Genomic DNA, 26,505 nt, shown 5'->3' on the forward strand with positions numbered 1-26,505 from the left:
TGTTGTGTGATAATACCCTAGTTGTAGCTGTGCTTCAGTAGTGCTTTATACTGTGGTTCTATACCTGAATGAATGCATCTGTTTTCACAGAAATTCCATTCCAACAATAACTGTTTTGTAAGCATACATTGTCTGCAAGTTAAAATACTCCCTCAAGAAATCTAAGAAATTCAACATGCTAGTAGATTAGGTTGACAGTGAAATATTTTAAAAATTACACATTTAACTTTTGATTTTTCACATGTTTTGATTTTCCCTCTCTGATATATTTTTCATTAGTATTTTCTTCACTAGGATTAAAATTTAAAGCCTAATAGAAGAGTTTGAAGAGTTTTTTTTTTTTGTTTCTCTTGATAAAGTGTTCACTGCTAAAGGTTGTGGTTTGATTTTAGTTATCAAAAGTATATTGACTGACAACAAGTTTAACTGAATCTCTGTATGATTACTGATGTTATGTTCATTTATATAGAGCTAATTACATACAATGGTCTTTTGAGGCTTTTTGTTATTATTTAAAGGCCCTTAATATCTCTGTTTCTTTAATACGGTACTCTTATGTTCTCTAAGTGAACTCAAAATGATGTTGTGAATGGAATTGCTTTATATAGGAAAAGACTAATAGAAAAATAGGGTTGAACAAATCTATAAAACACATAAAGTATGTAAATGCAAAAAACAGTGCCTGAACTGTATAGTAATCAATATATAGTACTCATTCTTAGATATCACTAATGTGTGTATATTTTAATACGTTATGATGATTGAAAGTAACATGAAACGTCTTCCTGATGCATTTTCTCATAACGCTTTCTTTAACAAAGAAATAGTATTTTCTTCCAGACAGAAATCTCCCCTCATTCATGAACAAGTAGTTTTCACACATAATCCACACATCACTGTGCTACTCAGGCTGTGATCTCATCTGGTTGTGATCAGAGTCATATCATGTATGTACATGAATAAGAGACTTCAGGATGAAAACTCAGCTAGAGATCTGATACTGATCTTTCCTCTGAAATGACAGCAGTTCCAGTTATGTGTAGTGATAATAAATGAATAAAGTTATTATTTGACATGGACGAGGACAGCTACAGGGAGATTATCAGACTGTCAGCTGAGCCTATCTCTTGGACTTTGGGTAAAACCAAGCTTTTGTTTGTAGAGAGCATCTTTTCCATTTGATATTGCAAATTACAGGGGCTGCTCTGAAAATAATGCCTCCTATTTCATTATATTGGCCCATGATGTCAAAGGCAGATGGTGGTATGGCAGAAAAGGTTGAACCTTCCTCCCAGTATTCCATTACATTTTGTTACTGTGTGACAGATGGCAGTAAAGGGGCAGTCTGATAAAATGGTGTCTGACAGGAAGTGTGTATAAAGCAAATACATGGAATTGAAGTCCTCCACGCAGAAAAAATTGCACCCATTGACATTTGCACAAATGCACAGATCAGCTAACAGTGGCGACTATGTTGAAAGACATTATTTTGTAGCTGAGTATTTGCTCTAATAAATAGTGTTACTATGCTCTTTGGATTAGTTGTATTTTCCATGGAAATAGCATTACTTTTGGAGCAATCTATGTGTTTATAATATTTTCATATAAATATATGATTGTATTTTGTATATCACATATTTTGTGGGCAGATGTATTATATGTGTAACTAGAATATGTTTTGACTTTTCATTATCAGCTTGAAATTGTGAGGTAGTATTTTTCTTCTCTATTACCAGGGTGCGTTAAAAATTTCAAAGGCTAGAACCTTTCATTGCAAAACTTGGTAAACAAAGTGCCCTTCCCTGTTCTTCACCATACCAGTAAATATCAGTCATAATCTTCAATATTGAGCTTTAAGAAATGTCCAGTTTTGCCCATATAGTCTTTTAGCAAGAACTTTTTTTTAGACTTTTAGCAATGTGTTGTTTTGCTTTCACAGATGCTCGTGTGTGTCTGCATGTATAACAAACCAAAATATATGAAAAATAAACCAGGGATATTTTGCAGAAGACTCTTGGCAAAATTAAGGGCCTCTTGCTGCCTTTTGGATATCAGGCTTCTTTCCTAAATTTCAACACCTAATCTATCTAGAACCTAGAGGAGATATTACATAAACTAAGCAGTAATGTAAATGTATATTTAAATTCAGTTTGAATTAAAAAAACATTGGTATAAACTTAAGACTTCTGCCAGTGCTTTTGTATCTCAAACTGTTTTATGGTACTGCTTTTCATTAATTGCATTTTAACAGAAGAAAGTTGTTTTTTTTTTTTGGTTTTTTTTTTTTTTTTTTCAGATTGAAGAGAAAACGGGCCTCTCTGAAGAGCAGCTTAAAACCCTTCTGGAAGAATGTATGCAGCCTCAGAGAACAATAAGCAACGTTTCCATGCCAGAGTCTCAGGAATCTCTTTCTTGTGGATTAAGTCCCCCTTGTTACACAAGTCAAGACTCCATTCTTCACTCCACATCTACTCTTTCCAAAATGTTAGTTGAAGGCCATATTGTAGGGATGTTAACAGCTCTGGAAAAGGCTGGACTTGAAGACAAAAGCTTATGTGTTAATGCTGAGAGTGAAATCCCTAGCTACTATATCGGCAAAGCATTGGCTGATAGTCACTTATCAAAGGATTCACTGGCCCAAACAGAGGAACCTGATGACCTAGAAGGTTTACAGAAGATGAGAGATAAGAGTATTACTGAAGGTTACTTTATGTCAAGAGCACTCAACACTGAAAGGCTGAAGAAACCTTCTTTCTTGGGTGAACCATTATACTGCATCAGCATGAACAATGAGCCATCCACAGAGCCTGACATTCTCAGCATACCACTGCAAACCAAAGGAGGTGAGACCCTTAACAATCTTTTAGAATAGGCTTTTGATTGTGATGAAAGAAACAAGCAGGTTCTCACCAAAGGTATGCACCAATATGCATTGGCTATTATGGTAGGGCCAAAAATAACAAATGCTAAATAACAGAATGTTTATCAAGATTCTTCCCCTCACAGTAACTGGCTGTGAGATTAGAACTGAAATACAGTAATGATGGTGATCAGTTCTCTCAGCTGGAAAATGGTATGCTTACACTTTTTATCTTCCTAGTAGTAGGAAATCATGTTCACTGTTCTGTGGAGAGAAATTATTCTCCCAGTTTTTCATAAGGTAAACACTGGAATATAGAAAAAACCTTGACTTAGTTATATTAAAAATAACAAGTTTATTTCAAATTTATGTATAGAAAATATCAGAAAGAGTAAATAATACATAATTTTTAAACTACTTTTAATTCAGCAAAGAAAGAATAGAGTTTTTCTAGCAAAGATTAAGTTCACCCTATCTGGTGAAGAAGATTTTGGATACATCTGTATCCTTTGTTGTATAAGATCACTTTTCTTTCCAGAAAACAAACTGTTTAAATAAGCCAGATTGAAAGTGAGTACATCTAGCATATCTTCCATTTCTTTCATAAAACTGTGACCGTATGAAGTTGCTTTTGATCTACGGTTTAATTGTATTTTAAATTAATAAATAGTCAGAATAGATCTTTGTTGTACTGGTATCTTCAGAATTTGTGGAAAGTTTTTTTTCCCCTTCCCTTTCAGTGGAAGTTTAGAAGAGCATCTTGATACTTCTTAGCTGTGTTATTACAAATTATTATCACAACAGTTTCTACAGTGAGGGGAATGATAGTATCTTTACAAAAAGTGATTCCACCTACCAGGAAATAAGAAAACTTGTTATTGCTGATTTTATGCTGCCAGGCTTACTTAGTTTCCAGACCCATCTGCTATAATTACCCAATATTTGTCTGTAATGATATTTAGGCTGTAGCTTCAACAGAAAGAAAATACAGAAAGCAATTCTTTGGGATCGGTTAGTTGTCAGCTAACATTGCATTATTAACCTCACTCTTAATGCAGATGCGAGCATCTGAAGAGTGGAGACAGAGAAAAAGCTGGCCTGCCCTGGAGGGCAGACAGGTGGTGGTCATGAGAATCCAAGAGAAGCGCCTGTGCCAGGGGCAGCTTCATCTGATGCAGGAGTGAAGTGACTAGATACAGTCTTGTTTCTCAAGCAGTCAACAGTGAGAAAAACTCATGCTTAACCTGCTGCTCTAACATGAATTAAAGTTCTTTTTCACTTAGTCTGAATAAAGGTAGTACAGTCAGAGACAAATCAGGGCCGTCCACTATCTTTTGTTCTTAAGATGTTTTAAGATGTTATGCATGTTAATTCAAGCAAAATGTCCTGCGCTGTAGCCAGTGTATAGTGAAATGAGTAGGTAACTGCTTATGCTGTTGTTATAGACATAGTCAATATGAGATAATTTTATTGCACAAGAGGGAAAGGAGATTTCAGCAAAGCATGTGCTATTAGTAGTTTTCTGCATGAATATCTTGTTGTGAAAGTGTAAGAGTCTTTAAAGTGACTTTAAAAATACTTGAATCATAATCATACGCTGTGTCAGAGCAATGCAATAAGGTGTTTTAATTATCAATTTTTGTAGTGGCTGCATAACCTTCAACCATATAGATCTCACTGTGTGGTTAGTAAATATCCTTACTAAATGGCCATTTTTCTTACCTGTTCACAATTTCAGAATTCTCTCTGAATCTTTTCATTTTCAATGAAAACTTAAAAATGAAACCAAGGAAAATTCCTTATAGATGTTGTCAACTCATCAGAAATTGTGTGATTGTGTCTGAGTCTGATTTTTAAAAATGGTGTGAACAGGAGTAGTCTTTGGAGGAACAAAAGTGCGTGCAAAATAAAACACACTCCATAGCTTTGTAATTGTTATTACATTACTGGCAAATATCTTGCAGTTATCTGTAAGTTTAAGTTTAAATTTTGTTCAGATTTATTATATTCAGTTAATATTTAGTCTAACTCTAAAATATATATCCAAAACTAACATTTAAATAGCATCCTATTCTTACTATTTTTTTTCTCAATGTACTGCTCATAAGGAAATGTACAGATTTAAAGAAAAAAAAAAAACAAAAACCAAAAAAACCACCGTGAATTCTGCCTTTCCACAGAATTACGTTATTTGTTTTCGACAAGGGCAACACAGTTCCATCTTATACAGTTATTCATGGCCATAACAGAGAAGTTGTATGCTTATCAAGTCGGTGCAGTTGCCTAGCGTATTCCACAGATAAACCTTTTATTATTAGTTTAGTCAGGATTACGTGTGCTAATTGTATTGAGAAATGGAGATCCCAATGGAGTCCAATTTAAAGCAAATTCATTTTCAGATGAAATTATGAAACATGTCAGGTTTGTTTTAAGAAAGGTACATAGATACAGAGCTCTGTTCCAATAGTAGTTCTAAAAGATTTGTACCCGTATATGAATAATATTCTGTAGGTGGTTGGATTGTCTGGCTTTCTGCACCTGGTTCATGATGTGTAAGCAAATAAAAATCGTATTTGTGTAAAACTGATTTATCACAATTTGGTTTCACAGTCTCTATAATAGTATAGTCTGTGATACAGGTTTACTGTAATACATCATATATACATCTTAAGGAAAACATAATTACTAACATTGTTAAGTATGCTTTTTTTTTGTAAGAAATTTTAAGTAGATCTTACTCTCTGCTTCTTCCTCTTATGAATAATATTGTGCTTTCAGCAATTCATGTGACACTTTCTTTTTTACAGATGATACGAAGATTGAAAGTTGAGGAGAAAGTGACCATTTGCTTCAGTACACAGCTTTTCTAAATATGTCATTAGACTTCCACCAGTAATATTTTCATTCATTTCAGACACTCCAGAGGGAATGAATTCTCACTGGAAACTTTTCCATGACATAATCAATTCTTAAGAGAAAATTATTATCATATATTGTTGCAGTTTGATTTCAAAGTATATAATCTTGCACTTCATTAAATTTCATGAGAGTATAATAAATAATTATACACGTGCATAATACTTGTACATATGATTTTGTGTATCTATCTATCTGATAGATATGCAGGTAGGTGTAAAATATATAGAATAGTTTGTTGTTGTTTTCCTTACACACGATGTACTGTTTGCATGAAGTCAGCTTGAACCTGGTCTCAGTGATCTCAGTACAGTTTACTGCCTGTGAGCCCTGCCTGAGTGAATGACACAAGCACCCAGTGCCTATCTGCTGGATGTTGCGTTGACTGTAGGTAAGGACTTGAACTGCTCCTCTGCTGGGTCAGGGTTGGGACCAGTCTGTTCAGTTGTGTTTGTGCAGTGGTCCTGTAGAGTTGAAACTATGTGGCAAACAGGCATATCCTCTTATTCAGAAAAGTAATGAAGTGGGGAAAGATGGCAGCCACTTTGGGAAGCTTGGTGTGACTAGAAGTGAAGGGATTTAAAGTGTGCCCGGCAGTGACTAGAATGTGAAGCCTTGCAGCAATGGCTGGCTGGGGTGAGGGTGGTACAGCTCATTTGTGTATGAGATAATAATAACAACTCATTACAACATTTTGCTTGTCTACTCCTAAACTACTATTTCTCTTGGATTTAATACATACATATTGTGAGCTGGTGGTTAGTTTCTCATGTTATGCTCTATTATGTTAGAATAAGAAGATATTAAAGGTTCTCTTTTAAAGGCATTTTTTTGGAGGAGGAGATATTTTAGCAAAAGTACTCCCATAGATTTTCCTGTTGATGAGGTCTCATCTGACAGAAAGGAAAAATTCTTCCTAAGTTACAATATTAGCCATTTAATATTCAGCAAGGACAGATTTATGAATACAACATAAAATATACAATGGCTGCATTATAGCATATTGGAGTTAATCTAAATGTTTAAATCAATGCACGTACTGGCCAAGATTTTAATCTCATTTGTGAAATTGCCAGTCTAAGTGGACTTGTGTTCCTGTATCAGTGGTGATCATTCAGAATCTAACCTACTTTCTTTTAACTAGAAATGTAATTTACTTTGTGATTACCATGTACTATATGGTGTTCTACTTTCTAATGATTTTACTTGTGTTGCAGCAATAGCAACAAGCACATGGATAATGAGCATTCTGCACTGTCCTCTTGCTCTTTATGGAAGGATTGCTTTAAGCGGATCTCGTAGAGCTTTGCAATTTTACTTAACTGTATTTCTTATAGTTAAAAATTATAAACCTACCTATGCCAAAGTTTATTTTCTGTACCATAAATATAATCAAAACAATACCAGCAAACTTTTTTCAGTAGAGGATAGCAGGGCTGTCCTCTGGCTGTAAACTTATCACAATCCAGTTATATTTTTGCATGGAGTTAGTGTTTTATAGAATCCTCCTTAAAATAGTATTAAAAGGCTAGGATAATTTTTGAGGAAAACTAAGTTCTGTTTCAATTTTATATGTAGAATACCTACAATATATGTTAAGAGAAATGATTTGTTCTTTCTTTTCTAGTGTATATTTTGTTGTCTTAAATCTCTCACTGTTACAAAAAAGCTTCTCCAAGCACCCTTGAGGAAGAGCATTGTCACTTCATTATCCTTGGAGCCATGAATACAGCTTCTGTTCACATCTGACATTTCAGGGGTGAGCACATTATTCTGAATGATGTCTGATGCGTATATTCTGATAGGAAATCTGCAATTACACTTATTGATGGTGTAACAGTTCCCTATTTACCTGTGCTTGGTTACCCTGGCATTGTATTGCATATGAGTTCTTTGGAAAGATGGTGTTTCATGCTTGATGTTAGAGGTGAAATATAAATTCCTTTTTTTTTTTCTTTCTAGTTTTATGTTAAACTATAGGATGTAAGTTCACTGATAAGAAGTATAATATAATAGAGATAAAATATAGCAATGAGATTATTGCTGAAACAGCACCAATATGAGTCAAAGCAAAGTTGAGCCCAGGAGAATTCATGGTTTTTGACCTTGTCCTTCAGATTTTTTGGCCTGTTTTATTCTGCGGAATAAGTTCTGTGTGCACAGATTTGTACTTTTTTATACTCTGTGTTATTTCCTACTGAGATTTTACAGCACAACGTAAATAATTTTGTTCCAAAAAATGTAATGCTTGTGGGGGAAAAAACCCATGAAAGGATGGTTTTGGTTGCTTGTCTTGATTTGCTCAGTGGTATAGGGTCAAACTATTCTCCTTTTGTCACTGAATCTCCTCAGGATTATGCATATGTGTAGTGCTGGTGGTTTTGGTAGCCAGCACACTGTGTACTGTGATGTGTGTGTTTCAGTTCTGCATGGTTTGTGCTTTTAAATAACAAACTCCAAAGTGTTTTCTTCTGAAGAAGAAAAATAAGGGTGATTCATTTTTGTGACTTATACACATAAAATATATATTAGAAATATCTATATCTGAGTGGGATGACTTAAAGAGCAATAGTTTTGATTTCAGTATCAAGAAGTTCAGTGCAGGTGTGTGTAGTTAGGCAAATGCATAGCAGTTGAGGATCTTGTCTGTTTTCAAAGAGAAGTGACATGCTAAAATTCTAGATGGAAAGTAAATCGCCGATAGGTGGAAAAGATTGAAAAGAGTAAAGTTATGGTTAATATTCTTGTATATCCAGAATTCCAGTTTAATTTAAAGCAATTCTGTAAAGGGGTGAAAAAACTTGCAACTCCATCTTGAAGGGGAAAAAAAAAAAAGAGATGAAGAAGCTCCCCCGGAATTCTGCCAGATGCTTCTTTCCAAGGCAGAAGATGGCTGCTGCACACCTTTTGAGTCTTCAGAGTGTGCTCTCTCCTATCTTCGAGGCTGAATTTCCAGAATGGTAAGGGTTTTTCTATTTTATAAAGTAATACTCTTTCTCCCTTCTCTTTGTGTCTCTTCTTAGAAAGTCTTCTTTACCACAGCTTTAAACAAGATCCCCCCTCTTTTGATTTTTTGGTGCAAAATCTGTTAGCCAGTTTACCTTTCCAACAGCTCTTCCTTGCGTGGTTGCCACAAAGGAGTCTTGCCTACCTTTGGGCATCGTGCTGTTTGATGGGTGCAGAAGACAAGGTGCTTTGGCAGCTGCCTGGGAACTTGTTAAATTATGAAAGTTCTTGAGATCTAGGAAAAATAACAACATTTATTTTTTTCTTTTTCAAATTTTCAAAATTATTGCTTTCTTTATGTGTAGCTATCTTTAGAGGTCAGGAAAATGGTTTCCTTTATAAATAAAACAGAAACACTGGAATACTACTAAAGCCATAACTGACAGTTATCCAATTATACATTTCAGTTAGGGATTGGCTGCAATCCAGGTGCAGTATTAAGAATAAAAGGCTTCCTGCCATTTAAGTCTATGTGAAATACTTTCTGCTTGCAATTGAATCTGCAGTACCTAGTATGCTTTAAAAAAAGCCCTACAACAAACTGGGATGCTGTGAGTGTATATTAATTTATAGAGTGCTAATGTACGTGACTAATTTTGACATATTCTTCAAGTAATAGTAAATATTGTGAACTTAGAATTCCTCCCCACCCCTACTTAAAAATGTGCTGTCTTTGCTGTGTTCTTGTGGAAATGCCATCCTATGCCATTATTTTCCTATTGTTTGCTTTGTGTATTTGGTATGCATAGCTTTGGTGGGAAGGGTACTGCCAGAGGCATTCTACCCTAATTTTACAATAGCACTGAAATTGCCTCTCCATTTCACTCTGGGAGTGGAGTCATCCAGGCAGACTGACACTGTATCTAAGCAGTTTTCAGTTCAGCTCTTGTGCTTGTTGCCTAATCAAGCAGTTCTTGAACTCGAATGTTGAAAAATTAAAGACAAATGGTGGCTTCCTAGAATTTGTATCGATTTGAAAATCTGAGTTTCTCTGGGATACTTGTCTATTTTTGTGGGTTTCCTGTAGAAGATTTTATCGATCTTTAAGACCTTTGCCTGCTGCACTCTCTCTAAACAGCTCTCCTTTTTTGCCTCTTTCTAACTGCCTATTTGTACAGCTTTGTGCACCTATTCCTTCACTTGTAGAAAAGATGAAGAACTAGGTATCACCTTATGAAGGATGTATTAAGATGCTCTCTTTTTATAGTCTCATAGTTCCTTTCTGAAATGTGTTTGGGCTTAAAATCAGCTAATTACTGTATTACAGTCTTCACTGTAGCATCAAAACATTCTTAGTTGTTTCTTGGGCAAATGCTCTACCTAGCCTCAGTTTTAGTTTCTTGTGGCCTCTTATATTCACATTCCCCAAGCAACAAGTGGGCACACTTAACCTAAGTGTTAACAGAAAACATAGGGCATGTCTTTAAGACACGCATAATCTCTAATTCGGACACTACACTAATTTATATTGTGTAAATGCTTGTAATAAATTAGCATGAAAAGCTTGGGTTGAGAGAAGGTCATTGGAATTGGCTGCCAAGAATAACAGAGATAAAATATGGTGACAAGATATTTACTGAAACACTGCTGATATAGTGTACAAGTAGAATTGAGCTCAGGAAAGTTCATGGCTTTTTTTTTTTTTTGAGAGCTCATGAGACAAACCACTGCGATAAGGAAGGACTGAGAAGCTGGTTGTACTGCTTCTAGTTGAGATGGTGCCACATCACCAGCTTTTTGACTACAGCAGCAGTCTGGGTGGAAGACTTAAACAGATAGGCATCTGCCTCTGCAGCTGTTTATCCTGATGTCTCTTTTCATGTGGAAGAAAAGCATGAGGCAGGCCTGGCTAGGGAGGAGTATATGATTAAAATCCCTCAGAGGTTGTTTTCCCCTTGTGGCTTTATCAAGGCCCTACGGCTATGACTATGCTTAGAGAGTCCACAATCATGCCTTTAAGACTGAATTGAGCTACTGCCCCTTAACTACAAAAAGGCCTTCAAGTGGACAAGTTGTTATGCTTGGGCTGAAACATCCTGCACACTCTATCTTGTTACAGTTTTAGTGGGGAGATTATTGAGGTGTTAATTTGAAGCCCAATTTGACACAGGTAACAGATATTAGCATAACTGGGAGCTGCAGAAATTGTACAAAGCATGAACAAAAGTAGGTGACACAGGTGCAAGTGTCCATGGTGATTTATTGTTCTCTGTAAGAAGTTCTATTGTACATCTTACACAACTTTTAAATGGAAAATGGTTAAAAATGTTTACAAAAAAGCAGGTTCTTAGAAAATAACACTAGAAAAAACATTGGGAAGAAGGAAGCAAAAAACTTCAGTTCAGTGTGCAAATATTTTATAAAAATAGAAATACTAACTCTACAGGTAGCATTTCATGATAAATTATTTAAATAGCATATCTACACAATTATGTGATTAACTATTACAATGGCAATGAGAAAAATAATTTATAAAAAAACACAAGCAATGGTATACAGGATGTCAAGAAAAAAATATAACAATATTATAAATCGTATTTGACATTTTTTTCCAATGCTATTTCCTTACTGGGAATATATTTTTTCCGCAATGAATTTTTGACTATGTACAGCATTAACTCTTCAGAACTACAGTAGCTTTAAAGTTTGTTAGACATTTGAACTCTGCTTAATCCAAAGGTTTTTCTCAGTCACACAATAATGAGGTAATATTTGTACGTAAAACTTTCACTGTTTCTTTTCCTTTTTTGAAAAGACAAAGAAATGATATAGGTATAAGATTGTTGCCCCTGTTCGTGTACATCAAGCCCTCTCCCTTTTCTGCAAGGAGCTCCTGAAATTCTGTCTAGGCTGTGAAGAATTCCTTCTTTTGTAGCTGCACATTGCTAGTTCCAATAATTTGTGTGCAGTGACATAAATAGCAAGACTGGATGATTACTGACTGTAGTCATTCTGTCTTTCTGCCACCTCCTCTGGGCCGGTTATTCCTCCTGAAAGTCAGTCCTGCTGACCAGTGGTAAAGCACTGCTGACATTTCACAGCACTAAACTTCTATAATGCTAAATGACATTCCCTCAGCCCTAGCTCTGTGGATGAGACAGGAACTGCTCCCCTCTAAAAGGACTTGAGTTTTAATACTGCAGAACAGCTGCCTGCCAGGCAACCAACTGCCTTGCACAAAGAAAGGAAAAGCCAATGCTGAGCTCAGACTGAGAAAAACAAACATTCCATTCCCCACCCTGCTGCTTTTCCCTGTGCCTCAAAGCCATTATGGGAAAATTGCTCTTTGTAACTAACACATCACCACTATCTGCTCCAGACAAGATTTCACTTAACAAAAAACCCTCTAGTTTCACTATAGAACAGAGTTAATAAATAATCTGTATTTACAATCCTAGAGTCATGAAGACTTGTAATAATGGTGGATAGTCTTGATGCATTTCTTTAAAAAAAAAAAAAAAAAAAAAATCAATAATTTCTCAGTCATTGCAATATCAAGGATAGTTAAAAATAAATATTTTACAATTTCAGTATTTTATCTACAAGCCCCTTCCCCTCCCCTCTGAAGCGAGGGGCTTAAAGCATCTATGGCATGTAGAAAAGGAATGTTTTTATTACTGTTGTATCTTGTGCCTTTTTAACCATAAAATATGAAGCTAACCATAAAATATGAAGCACATGCTGGTTTCTTCCTGAAGGACAGCACAGTGCGAGTTGAGATGGTGGTGTTTTCACACCACAGCTGAAAGAAAACATTTAAAAAGGTAAGAAAGATCTGCATCTAAGCAGGAAACAGAATCTTGTAGTAAATCCAAGTTCTACCAAAGCTGGTGTGATCCAGTGTGCCAATGGCATCCTCCTTTCCCCCCTCCCTTCATAGAGAGGGGCTTTAGGATATGTTTTGTCCTGTGTTATAGAACAGCTGATCTAGCTCACCACAAAGTCAAGGATTATTTTCATCTAAAAAGATGCAACATACAAAAGGATAATTTCTGCAAGTTAAGTGGATGTAAACCAAGGTAGCAGAAACCCCACTAAAAACAAAACAAAACTCCACCCCCCCCATGAAGAAAAGATTTGAGAGTTCACCCTCCCACCCAAAATCCCTTTCCCCACACAATGAAAGGTCTTCAGTTTAAGTAGTCCACAGCACATCCAGAGATGTTCTTTTTACAAAATGCTACTCCATGGGACCTCCAGTTAGAGGCAGTGACAATGCACTGTGATAAATAAACAAATGTCTTTGACTGAAAGAAGTGTGCATTTTCAGTGAAGACAATTCTTATTTGCAAGACATTTGTTTCCTTCCATTTCAGAGGTCAGATGCAAGTTTCACTTGTATTCTCTCAAAACCATTCTCTTGAGGCAGGTAATGTTTCGAGTCCACATTTATGCAGGAGGAAGAAAGGAAGGAATAATATAATGGTCCCAGGATTTGTAAGGCTAAATGTTTCAGAAGGTGCAATACCAGCATTTTGAAATAGTCTCTGAATCCAGTAACCTTGGGATTATGGATCTGTGAAAAAGAGAGAATTAAGATAAGGTATTTCTGTTATGCATGATTGATTGCAGCTAAGTCATTATCCATATGTTCCCTACAAACACGTCTAGAAATTAAAGAATGAAATACTTCAGCACTTTCTGGAGTTAAAATTTAGACTCTAGTTCATGTAATCATTACCTAACAAAGTCATAATTTGAAGCAAAGTAGGTCAACTTGGAACTTGGTCACATGCACATATCACACTGAACTGCAAGATCAGAGGGCTGTGTGCAGACTGTACTTTGCTTATTTTTATTAAGTCAGTCCTTTGCATATCAGACACTATTTTTGCTGGTTAGTATTTTGCATTTTCACCTTGCAGTTTGTCATCTGTATTGATTCATTCTACAAAACTTCTTTACAAATTTCAGTTCTAGAAAAGAGCTATCTTAACATGAACTCCTGATACTTTGAACCAGCAAGATGCAAGTATTCTTAAGATTTTGCATTTTTTAACTTTTTGATTGTGAATAGCGTAATTGAAAAGGTGTCCCATTTCTGTCTGGGAAACATGCTTGAGATGAAGCCATGTAAAGTGATAGATGAACTTTCCCTTTTAGCTACTTTCTAAAAACCTGTCCTATTTTTCTTGAACCAATTCTTTTATATAGGGCATCTTCAATAAAAAGTTTTTCTTACCTCTGCATTCATATTTAAGATCTGAGAAGAACACCATTTCTTGAGAGAAGACAAATAATCCTAGACGACCACCAGCATAAGTTTTATCATAGATTGGTCCTGAGTCTGCCATGATTTTCTTCCCTTCATACATTACAACTCTACAAAGATACAATATAATCTTGTCAGATATGAACTACTGTTAGGTTTATTTTTATAGACATGTGGTTTCTTTGGGACAACTACTTAAAAGGATAATGCTCACCTGATGTAGCCAGTCTTTGGTCTATGGCTAAGACGCCATCTGTATGCAGTGAAGTCTTTCCAGCCTATGTGACGAGGGTCATGCCACAGAGTTCTCACCTACAAAAGAATAGTTCAGTTAACCAGAAGGTCTGAAATAAGATAACCATTATTTTGATATGCAGGTGTCTTTATGAGTAGCAAATGCTTGAAGTTCACCATTAGGCTCTGTAATGGGCTCTTTAGATAGCTTTTAAATATGTAAACAAAGTTTACTCCTGTAGTCCAGTAACAATTGATTCACTGCTGCTGAAAAGCTTACCTGCCTATTAATAGTTAAACTGTTATTTGTCTTTGCCAAGGCAGCTATCCTATTCTGAGCAGTGTGTAGATTCCTCAACATATCTAATTTTTTGGAAAAACAATATGCCTTACAGTGCAGTAAGCAGTGCAGAAGCAAAGGTTATCAGTGTGACCTTTACCTGGCCAGGTGTGTTTCCTGTGTGCCACAGAGCATTACGAAGGTGTTCTCCTGGACCTGTGGTGGAATTCACAACCTTGATAGACAGACCTGAGTAGCCTTGAGCTTTGGTTGGTGTGGAGTCCCAGTAAGACTGAGTAATCTGCTTCCACATGACAACATAGAAACGACTGCTAGATTGGTAGCCAAATACAAAGCCAGCATAATCATCATCCCTTTCTGTATTGATAAAGAAGGTGCCACTGAAGTCCACAGCATTGAATTCATCAAAACCTATGTGGGCATTAGAAGAGGAAGATTAAGATGTGGCTTAGACTTTTAAACAATTTCTTAGCAATTTCTCAGTTTCCATCCCACCTCTGCCCTCAAACACTGTAGTGCCTCTAAGAGTTAGCGTTCTCCTTACCAACTGCAAGGCCAGGGTCACAGTTGACTGTCTGAACCAGTTCTTTACCCTGGTGACGTACAACCCAGTTTGGATCATTTTGGGATGTTCCTTTTGGATCCAAGGGAATCATCTGGAACCTTCGGAAGTCAGTCTCACTGATTTCCACATTTTCAGGACAGATGTCATCAATGTCTGGCACGCTGTCTTGGTCAAAGTCATCTTTGCAAGCATCTCCACGTCCATCACCTGGAGGACAGAAGTAATTTCACTATCCTGAGCAATCAGACATGGGTTGTTGTTTGCCAGTATAGTTTCAAGTCTTACTATTTAGGAGGTGAAAACCTTACTGCAGAGCTCTGACTGCCCAGGTACTGCTGGCAGACACTACAGAAGCTGGAACTGTCCCTTTTGCTCCAGCCTGATATTGCTAAGTGTATGAAGACAGTTTAATACGTGGTCTTTTTATTCTCTACTCCCAAGGAACACTAACATTAGCGCAGATTATCCTTTTACTTTGACTTTTTTTTCCAACCCTCAATAGCATAAAAAAAAAAAAAAAATCTCAAACAGTTACAAGATACTCTTGAAGTGTTACTATGATACTGGTCATCTTACCATCAGAATCTGCTTGATCTGGGTTGGCAACTAATCTGCAGTTGTCTTTGTCATCAGGAATACCATCATTGTCATCATCGTGGTCACAGGCATCACCTTTCCCATCCTTGTCATGATCAGCTTGATTGGCATTGGGCACATAAGGGCAGTTATCAAGATTATTTTGATGACCATCTTCATCTATGTCCTGGTTGTTGTCACACTCATCACCTATACGGTCAGAGTCTGTGTCTTCCTAAAAGAAAAAAAAAAAAAAAACATTTTAAAAGCCACGTAAAGCATCTAGATTATGAGCCTTAGTAGCTAGAATTGGGATTTCTTTAGTAAGAGCTAAAATGGAAGTATTAGAGAAGATTTTAGAATGTTAAGAGACATTATCTGTAAATCATGGGGCAGAAAGCAAGAGGTCACCTTCCACCCTGAGATGAGAAAGCAGTTAAGCAAGTGACAAATAAGAGTAAGAAGGTTTATAGTCTCAGTTTAAATCCTTCAAGTAACACTGTTTTTAGGCTACATGACAGTACTAAACTAAATTCTCCTGACTTGCAACTAATTAACTTGCAATTAATTATATAATTTATAAAATATAAATATATAAAGTTATATTTTATATAAATATAAAATATAACTTTTTTATATATTAAAAAAAAAGTAACTGGTTTGGAGTGAAGGACACAGATTATAAAGAGACTGTTTAAATTGAAGTGCAAGTACTATTTAATAGCTGATCAGTTAATTATTCCTAGCACATTTAATGTGTAGTATATCCTGCAAGTCCTGAAAGCATGTTTAAGACTTTGGGCTGTTGCTTCTATTTTAGGAAAAGGTGAACTAGGCTTTCTTTGAAGCAGCCAAGCACTGCAGTTCATTGCGATTTACAGAGCCATCAATAATTAAGAATTTCTGTACTATTAGCATCCTGCATGTGTTATGGGCTACATATACATTAAGCTACTGAAAATATATTCCCTTCTAATCTTGATTTCATAAAACACTCCCAGGTATTTCATATTGTTACAGTGAGGGTCAGTGCAGCTGACAAAAGGAGAGTTGTACATGTGATAGTCTCATGGATCCTCTATAGAATTCATTTTTGGAACATTACCTTGCCAGTGTTTGAACTGTAAAAGACTAATACTGACACTGTTTGGCAAATTAATGAGAATAGTACATTGACTCAAGTTATATTTGGGTATATCTTGTGTATTGTAGAATATTGTTGTTGATGTAGGCTATTTGTATAATAGAAATCCTCTACCTGGTCAGGATTATGTTCCAGTGGGCAGTTATCACACTGATCTCCAACACCATCCAAGTCTGTGTCCCTCTGGTCTACATTGTAGACGTATTGGCAGTTGTCCCTTTCATTGAGGACACCTGCAACATTAAGATCATTTTGTAAATGCAAGTCAGAATATCCAAATGCTTCAAAGAAGCATACAGAGTCACCACACACTTTTTGATAATGCTTGATAACATTTTGTAAGCCTTTCGAAAAGCACCTGATTGAAACCTGACTACATTGCTAGCCTCTGTTCTTATAGGAAATAAGAACAAAGCTAAAATTTAACTGTACCCAAATGTATATTTTTCAAAATGAATTTCCATTAGCTTCAAGTGCTACTTTAATAGTCTTTATATCCTGAAAACATCAGAGATGGGGTCTTGTGTGTTCAAATATAAATTTCTGGTATGAAACCAGTGGTACCATTGTATACGTTTGGCCTATCTGATGAGCAGTGGAAAGGTGTAATCAGAGGATGCCTACCATCTCCATCAATATCCACTGCACATGCGTCTCCTTCTCCATTGTTGTCAGTGTCAATCTGATCAGGATTGTGATTGTAGGGACAGTTATCACAACGATCACCAACATCATCCCTGTCATAGTCATACTGCTGTGGGTTGTAGATGAATGGGCAGTTGTCCTGCAAGAGAAAAAAAGTCAAGATTTAAAAACAGTCTAATTAAACATACAGCAGCATGAGCAGAATCTGAATGGAACAGCAGATGGGAAAGCAGACAGAACTTGAATGCTTTTATGTCAAAACACACAACTGCTTATTCAACTGTGGGAATAGTTGACTAATAATGAAGATTCATTTTTCAAGCTCACTAGCTGCAGAAGGTTAGTCTGCATGGTTATATCTGAAGGTTTCTAGGGTAGCTGTCAGTGCCAGCAATTCCATATTAAGGCCATAGGAGAAGGAACAGGAGAGCTACATTCTAAAATGCTGTTCTTTTCTGTTGTCTTACCCGGTCATCAGGAATACCATCATCGTCATCATCATTATCACAAGCATCGCCAATCCCATCTTTATCATAGTCTTCCTGCCCAGAGTTGGGGAGATTGGGGCAGTTATCCTATAGCATGGATAAAGTACATATTTTTACTTACTCCTGGCTTGAGCACAATACGGATTTTAGCAGATATAATCGTTATGCAAAAATCAAAAATATCAAAACCAGTTAAGTGTTATTTTACTGAAGTCTCCTTATTTTAGTTAACCGTATTTATCAGATCAAAGCTGATCTATGTGATAGAACTAGATTACTCCTAGAATATTTATAACACTTGTACAAGGCATCTTTCCCCACCCCACCTCCCATATTGTAGAGATGATTAAAGCAACACTAAAGAACCTCCTAACAACGGAAGGATATCTTATTAGTTGTAACAGCTCTAACTAAATAGATACTAGATTTATTAGATTTATACCTTAAACCTAAATTATTTTTACAGAAGCATTCATTCAGATGTGTTTTAGAGGAATATTAGATAAACATACTTTTTTACAGTGGTAAGTGGCATTGGCAACACAGACAAGGTTCTCATTTGGCCATCCATCCAAGTCAGTATCTTCTCCACAGATTATACCATTGCCTGCATAGCCTGGTTTACATTCACAGCGATACATTGGGTCACTGAAGTGGCCAAGGTAATTGCATTTGGCATTCTTGTTGCAATCGTGTGTTCCATCTGTGCATGGATTACGGGGCTTGCAGACCTGGAAGAACACAAAGTAAATCCACTGGAGACATCTTTCTATCACAAATTTTTACCCAGAGATTCTAACAAGGCAAAGAATCCATGCCTATTTTCATCAAGGATGTTTCAATAAGGAAAGAAAAAAAACCTAATACATTATTTTCTCTGCACTTCATAACTCCAGTACCTGTCTTGCACTATTTCTCTTGTTCAGAGCTCTTATGTTCAAGTGGAACAATGCACCTTCAAGGTATGTACTGCTCTACTGCAAATTAATACTTACTAAATTACTCTTAAAATTATCTGCAATGTCATATTTTTCTATTGCTGGAGAGGACATTTTCTAATTCATACTGCACTCCAACAGGAGAAGCATTAATTAATTACTGTTTTGAATTACAGATGTACCAAAAATCCATCTTCGCTGAAATGCATAGTTACTTTCCACTGTTTGCAGACAGCAACTTTGTATGGTTTGATAATCCAGCACAGCTCTTAGGTTGACAATACCTGTTTGTTTGCCATGGCATCCTCAACACTGCGACCAAATGGCTGTGACCCAGTGAAACGTGGTGGACAAGGCAGACAGTTGTATCCAGGTTCAGTATTCTCACACCTGTGTACTCCATTGAAGACAAAGCAGGCATCAGGAACTTCTTTACACTGAAATGCAAGAGTTTAAGATAAAACAGTGTATTAAAGCACTAGTATTGCTTCCCTTCCCATTTTCTTCTCCCTTTCAAGTCACAAACTTTTCTAGTCTTCCTACCTCATCAATATCTTGGCAGTGGATACCATCGCCATGGTAGCCAGCAGGACAGGCACCGCACTTCCAAGATCCATCAGGGGAGCTTGTACATGTAGTTCCCGCAAAGCAGGGATTAGACAAACACCCATCTGAGAAACAAATGAGAGTTAAGATGAGGGATGCTGCTGCCATACTGTGCTTTGCTAATATGCTAGTTCAATGTTTAAGCACTGTGGTTTTAGAGACATAGGCCATATTTTTTTAAGCCAACTCAAGACTGACCACAGCCTTAGATGATTATGGAAATGGAATACTCACCAACTGGACAGTCCTGTTTATTGCAGACCTGAGTTCCTTTAGCTTCACCTACACAAGTCTTCCCACCATATTGAGGCTCAGGATTATTGCAGAGACGGCTGCGTTTCTGAAGTCCTCCTCCACATGTTACTGTGCAAGCATCCCATGGAGACCATGGTCCCCAGTTGCCATTAACTAAAGAGAAATAGAAATTAGGGCACTTGTATGGCTTCTAGTTCAGTAAAAGTTACTATTTTCAAACTAAGGGATGTTTCTCCTGTAGCAAGAGTACCTGAGACATTGTTCTGACCTAATTCACAGAATGGCAGCCCTAACTAATAGGCTCCATAGAAAACTCAGATCACAACTGCTAAACAAAATTAAACCATTTTCTATAAAATGGAACTATGAGATTTTACCAAGCCTGTACCAACGTTTAAAGATAAAAGACTACTAGAAGTCCATTATATGGCAGCTCCTTATTTGTGAAGTTCATTGTTTAAACTAGTGAATAGTAGCTAGCACTTGGACACACTTACTTGGGCAAGGATCTTTCTGGCAGGGCTTGGTTTCTCTTGCTTCACCCTCACAAGGCTTGCCATTCAGCTGTGGTACTGGAGAGTTGCAGAGACGAATTCTAGTGATCATGCCCATACCACAAGTGACTGAACATGATGACCACGGTGACCAGTGGCTCCAACCACCATCTTGTTTAACTACAGAAAGAGATATCTGTTAGTAGAGTTTTTGAAAACCAGACTTCAGCTTCAAAGCACTTGAAACATAGAATTGTATTAGAAACTCTCTGTACCTTAATACAATCATAGATCAAGTTGTTCTATTGCTAGAGAAACTGTACAGCTAAACTAGTGTCAATTTTTTTTTTTTATCCGGGAGCACAATCCAAACATGTTTATTTACTGGATCAACTAACTGCTCCGTTTTACTTGTTAAATATAAGTACTTAAAGCCAGCACTCCAGTTCAGTGACAGAGTAACAAGATAAACTTTGCTGTTAATACTAAGTCAATAGAAGTGGCCCATGTTTTATTACCAGGATGAATGGATTAAATACTTACATCTCTTATCACACTCTTGAAGGTGGCAAGTCCGAGTTTGCACAGAAGACCCTTCACAGCGGTTGTTGAGACTGTCACAGGAACGCCCTCTCTGCTGAATTCCATTCCCACAGGTCACCGAACATGAAGTCCATTCAGACCAAGGAGACCATCCATCATCTGCGTAGTCGCTAGCTGTAAAGGTGCACAGCTCTGTTATAGCCCCAAATAAGATGCCAAGTATGTATTTTCCGTATTCCTTTCCCCATCCTTTCCCTTGCTTTTTCTTTACCATAAGAAAAAGCTCCACACAACTGCCCTCAAAATCTACATGCATTTCCCTTTCTTGTACAAGGTAGAGAACTCAAACGTTTCAGTGCTCGCATAACCTAAGTTACTTCAGATGGCTTTACATAATAAGAATGAATTCAGAGATGTACGCAGAGATTAGACACTACACTTGTTCACAGTCAGCAAGGTTTCTAAGAAAACTCAAGTTTAATCAGCATTGATAACTAGAAGTATTATTGTCCAGAAACCCATTTAAACATTTTTATAAATATGCTTGGTTCATAGCTGCTCTGCAGATAAAGAGAAGCAATGTTGCTGACTGATATATTTTAATTTGCTGAGATGTGGAACGCATGCACTACTGAAACACATTTACTGGTGAATACAATACACTGGAGCATCTAATACCCCTCAAAAACTTGTTCTGCCTGCACATATTTATGTGTTGTATTCTTTGGATTTCAGAGCTCCGTTTTTCTTCTCTTAATTATAGTGATCCAACGTATCCCTAAACTCCTTCTTTCCCTACAGAAATGCAGTGACATCCAAAACCACTCTGAAGCATTGTAATTTTCAATAGGACAGTAGCAATTGTAAGTGGCAACTGGAAATTAATATAACATGTTTCTATTGCTATAAGCTATTTAGCAGAGGATAGACATTTGAGTTTTAAAGATGCAGACTATCCAGTTGTCTTCTATACACAGAAATATAGAGCAGTGCATGTCTACTGACTGTAGAAATATCTTAACACCTCTCTAAGTACTTACGCCAGCATCGGGGGCAGCACTCCCCATCAGGCACAGTGGCATTGGAACAAGGCATGAGAGGGCAAGACACTTTCCGGCATATAGTGGCAGAGTTCTGTAAATTGAAAGAATTCAATAAGCAAGCAGGATATAAAGCATACCTCTGGAGTCTAAACTCACAGCTGATAAAGTCAGATGATAAAGATGCCCTTTGTGCAGCACTTAAAGGCTCACCTAGCACATCTAAAGTAGAAAACCTTGTATTTAGAGCTGATACAATTCAAGAGTAGTTCCTTCCAGCTATTCTTACTCCATCTTCACCTCATTCCTACCATCCATCCATACTATTTCCTTCTCAGTTAAGCAGTTTTGTTTTGAATAAATTGGTCAAGAATGACTACTAGAAACAGGCTAGAGTAAAGGACTGAGTAAAGAACTAATGCTGTACGATTCCCAAAGTATACGTTCAGACTTCAAGGGAAAGAACCAAGAAGTCAGCTTTTCTGTTAATACGGATTTAAGCTGATTACATGGTGAACATAAAATGAGTTCAGCGGACTTGGCTGAGGAGCCTTAAAAATTTATAACTTATACTTAAAGGTCTTTGATCTTTAAGCCAAGCAGGCAGGGCAAGAACACCCATCTCCAATCTCAATGAGAGATGAAGTGTAGTCTGTAGTTTTGTTTCTTGAAGGCAGTAACTTTGTCCAAAGAAGGCCCTTGTGATAACCCTTAGAAGCCCCCTTTTTCCCCAAGCAAATGACTATATTAAGGCAGATACAGATAACACTGAATAAGAGGGTTGGTGGGAAGATGAGCAAAGGCAGAAGTCACAGTATCACATGCTGCATGCAAGACTGGAGATAGAAAGCTACAGAAGCAAATGCAGATTTTTGTGAGTTGCCCTGTACTGCACATCTACAGATACTCAGCCTTTGGCTTCTAAACAGAGGCAAGAAAGATCAGACACTCTTTGGTAGACTGATACTCTGAAATGCTTTGCTTATATATACTTTAAGTATTAAAGCAGAACAAATAATGAATATCTTGTCAGGATACCCTAGATTTACAGAGCTCAACTGAAATCTGGAAAAAAAGTTTGTTGCATGTGATCTGCTAAAAGCCTATAGGACATAGCTAGAAGCATTCATTATATAATGAAAAAAGGTGTAAGTTTAAGAGCCTTTACTGAGGACTAGAATCTTTTCTGGTAAGCCAGCAGGAGGTTCACTGAGGATAGAATATCCATTTAAAGTATTTTGGGGAGGAAATATGGTAATACTGTTTGGTCTTTTAATACTGACTTGTAGATGTGCACATAGATTACATAGAAAGCAGAGGCATTCCCCAAATTCTGAAATTGAATGTCACTCTCATACAGATATTAAAAATGCATTTAGTGTAATTCTAAATTACTGCTGTAGTAATACTATACAAAAGTTGTAGTCATATAAGAGATTTAATGGGGTAAAAAAGACAAGCTGAATACTTTCTCTGGGTATGATAGGCCCCATTCTATATAGGATTTGTTCAAACAAAGAACGTCATTTAGAATTATCTGTTAATTTGAAGTCATGAATTTATATGCAGAGAACTCATGAATGCAAAGAATCTTACCTGGCAAGTACATTCAGTGCAGCTGTCAATAGTCCACTCTTCCTTATTTTTGTGCAAGATCCCATTATGAATGCATACTCCAGGAGTGATCTGAACCACTTTGGCAATCAGTTCATTTTCTTCAGTCTTAAATGGCAGGTGTCAGGGGGAGGGCAGCAGAGAGATGATATTTAGAAGTTAACACAGAAAAAACACTTCCACAAATTCATAGCAAGAGTGAAGTTATTACTGTTTATCCAAGCTCAAAGGACAACTTACACTTCTTTAAGTGACAGATAAGACATACTGTGAGTAGAGCAAACACTTACCACTTTGCGAACTCTGTCTTGAAGTGTTGTAACCATGGACCGTAGCCCTTGCAGTTCTACAAACATGTTAGTTAGTTCATCACAAGAAAAGCCACAGACTGCTTGAATGTCCTTTGTTTTATGGCCAATGTAATTGGTGCGGATAGCTGGGCTGGAACCATTCATGGGGTTGTCCAAAGTAATGATTGCACTAGTAGCTAAGAGACAAGAAAGTTTACATAAAGTAAATGCATTTTTTTGCCATGTAGATTTATAATTCCTGGGTAGGACTTGTTACACAGCTACCACCAGATTCACTAGAATATGTCCAGAAATATTATTTCTTATGCAATGTAGATTTGAATGTCAGCATACTTCTGAGTTCTGTTTCAGCTTGTCTTTCTAACGTACTTAATAGATCATTGGATTCAGAAGATTGCAGACTTACAGCTGGAGCAGCCTTTGTTCCTCAGAATAGTTTCCAGAGTTGTTCCAAACACGAACCGTACATTCTGCAACAGTCCCTGTGGAAAAAGAAAGAATTGCAGCTACCTGCAACAACTGCAAGGGAAAGAAGGGTAACTTGCATGGAGAGAGCCTGTAGACAATAAAGTTCACCTAAGTTCATCACAAGTAATTTCACAACAGACAGATGGCAAGGTGAAACATGTTAATTTATTCTCCTGAGTGAGAGCAAGCCCTGCTTCCTAACGTTCTCAGTCTTGACCACAAAGACCTGGCAATTTGCCTGGCAGGAAAGGAAAAAAGCATCAGTTTCTCAGTCTTGTATAATAAGTTGAGCAATCAAACTACAACCACCTGTCCAGAAGCTTTGGGATCTACTGTTGCATGAAGTTCTCCCCGCAAATCTAATGCTTCACACTTCAAGCTGCATTGATAGAGTTTAGTAAATTCAGAGGTGGTCCACATGAGATGTACAGAAGCAGAATCTTTTCTCCCGTTTCCTACAATTTTCTAGCTGTTTAAGTTGGTTGAATAATGTACTTTCGAGGTGTATGACTGAAAATAATGCGCAAAAATGCAAGGAAAAATCTTACCTGGAAGTTGTCATTGACTCCCCCTTTGGCAATACGGAGCCTGGCACTGCTGGCCAGGTCCCTGGTGAAAATGTTTTGAATGGGAATGTCCAGTTCAGCATTCTCCATTTTCTCACACCCCACATAAAGCTGAGCCCGGTCTTCTTGCACAAACAAGGTGATGTTCTTCCAGTGTCCTGTAGCTAACAAAGCATCCTCTACAGACACCAGCTGCTGCTTGCCATCACCAGAGAGGCTCAGGTCCAAGGTGCCTGCCTTGCCGTTTGAAACTAGACTGAAGACATGACCAGAGCCATCTTTCCGTTCCACAGCCAGCAGCGTGCCTCTGCTCTTCTTGGCTTGCCGGAGAGTGGCCAGAAGGATGAAGCCCTTCTCAGCATGGATGATATCTAGCAAGTCTTGGAACTTGGAGTCAGGGACAGCAGGGATGCGACTGGCATCTTCAATGCGGTAAGCAGGGCTGGAGGACTCCGGCCCCTTCACCAGGTGCACCCCAGGTGCCCGGCGCCCAGCTCCCTTGCGAATCAAGCCAGCGAGTTCAAAGAGATCAAAGACGCTGTCATCATCACCCCGGGACTCTGCAGAGAGACCAGAGTATCCACCGTAAGCTACGGAGAAGAAAAGGCTGCAAAACCATACATCTCTCAGGGCTGCTTAACACACTGACTAGCGATGTTGGCACTACAAGGTACGCAGAGCACGGGCAGCAGCTCTCGAGGCAAGGCAGTCCCACCGGGAGCTGCATGCGGCACTCCGCGCACATTCTTGTGAAGGAGCCAGGAGGCACGGGAGCGCCGAGTACCCGCTGAGTGACACCGAGGTAGCGGCACGCTGACACCTCATCAGGCTCTGACGGAGGAGAAACGGCAGAGGCACGGCACACCGCAAGGCTCTCACAGCAGCCGCCCGGAGAAGGGACAGCAACCCCCTGCGGGGACATCGGGTGGGCGAGATGCTCGAGAGCTTCTACTTTTGAAGGCTGCAGGAATTCCACGCCGAAGTTCCGTAACTAACTACCGTTCTGCTTAAAGTCTCTCGTTCGCCGAGCCGTGGCGTTCTGCCCCTCGGAGCCGTCTCCCCATACCCACCCAAGGCACGCTCCAGCCGACCCCGCCCGAGCCGGCCCTTACCTGCCGTGCGTTTGGCTTCCGGGCCGCTGAGCACCAGAAGAAGGAGAACGAGAACAGCGGCTGGCCCCATGGCGAGCATCTGCCTCTGACCGACCTGGGAACGGCCACAAAGGAAAAGGTCACAGAGCTGCCCCACCGCTCGGCGCGACGGGACGGATGTCCCGGGACGGCGGGAACCGCATCAGCACTTACCTGCAGGGAGAGCGGGCGAGCAGCTCCCGCTACGGGCGAGCGATATCCTCCGGGGAGCGCGGCGGCGCCTCGGCGCAGAGAGCGGCGCGCTGTGCAGCAGGGGTCGGCGCTGCCCGGTGCTCTGCAGATGCCGGGCGCCGCGCGCACCTTTAAAGAGTCGCTCGCATTCCTGGGCGCGCGGCGGGCCAATCGGCGGCGGCGGGGCAGGAAGCGGGAGGCGTGCGCGAGACGCGCAACGGTCGGAGACGGCGTTCCACAGAGAGGCCGCCGCAGGTCGGGGGCGGGGCCGCGTGCCGAGCCGCGCGCCGGGCGGCGCGCGGCGGCAGCGGACCTGCCGGAAGCGCCGCTTGGGGGCGCCCCGCGAGCGGTGTCGGCGGCGCTCGTCCTTCTATGGCGAGTCCCGGCGCCCAAACGGGCGG

At 38.6% G+C, this 26,505-nt stretch overlaps 2 protein-coding genes across 2 annotated transcripts in view; one reads left to right on the plus strand and one right to left on the minus strand.

Annotated features, from left to right (window-relative positions):
- Positions 1-6,101, plus strand: part of FSIP1 (fibrous sheath interacting protein 1) — a 73,753-nt gene extending 67,652 nt beyond the window's left edge. The window contains exons 12-13 of the mRNA XM_048947459.1: positions 2,297-2,843; positions 5,668-6,101. Coding sequence (XP_048803416.1) covers positions 2,297-2,843; positions 5,668-5,690 — 570 coding nt within the window. The 3' untranslated portion in view covers positions 5,691-6,101. The remainder of the gene's footprint in view (positions 1-2,296; positions 2,844-5,667) is intronic.
- A 4,864-nt stretch (positions 6,102-10,965) lies between these two features.
- THBS1 (thrombospondin 1) lies at positions 10,966-26,220 on the minus strand. The gene is made up of 22 exons (XM_048947437.1): positions 26,087-26,220; positions 25,895-25,988; positions 24,765-25,342; positions 24,155-24,230; positions 23,728-23,924; positions 23,420-23,545; positions 21,824-21,917; positions 20,784-20,957; positions 20,244-20,420; positions 19,726-19,899; positions 19,429-19,556; positions 19,170-19,322; positions 18,460-18,678; positions 17,927-18,034; positions 17,439-17,598; positions 16,929-17,047; positions 15,671-15,905; positions 15,074-15,301; positions 14,669-14,940; positions 14,209-14,306; positions 13,965-14,104; positions 10,966-13,298 (listed from the first exon to the last, which is right to left on the minus strand). Exons 2-22 carry the CDS (start codon positions 25,971-25,973, stop codon positions 13,291-13,293), a joined length of 3,543 nt encoding a protein of 1,180 aa, XP_048803394.1. The 5' UTR covers positions 25,974-25,988; positions 26,087-26,220; the 3' UTR covers positions 10,966-13,290.
- Between the last annotated feature and the right edge of the window lie 285 nt (positions 26,221-26,505).

The sequence above is a fragment of the Lagopus muta genome, chromosome 6 (genome assembly GCF_023343835.1).
Source record: "Lagopus muta isolate bLagMut1 chromosome 6, bLagMut1 primary, whole genome shotgun sequence".
Classification (NCBI taxonomy): Eukaryota; Metazoa; Chordata; class Aves; order Galliformes; family Phasianidae; genus Lagopus; species Lagopus muta.

Bases quoted from the DNA above. Each gene is read 5' to 3' on its own strand.
- THBS1 (XM_048947437.1), bottom strand. From the start codon at position 25,973: ATGCTCGCCATGGGGCCAGCCGCTGTTCTCGTTCTCCTTCTTCTGGTG. The intron at 18,035-18,459 runs GTATGTTTATCT...TCCATGCTATAG, and splicing joins CCACTTACCACTGTAAAAAA to GATAACTGCCCCAATCTCCC. The intron at 14,307-14,668 runs GTAAAGGTCACA...ATTCTTTTGTAG, and splicing joins CAGGAAACACACCTGGCCAG to GTGAGAACTCTGTGGCATGA.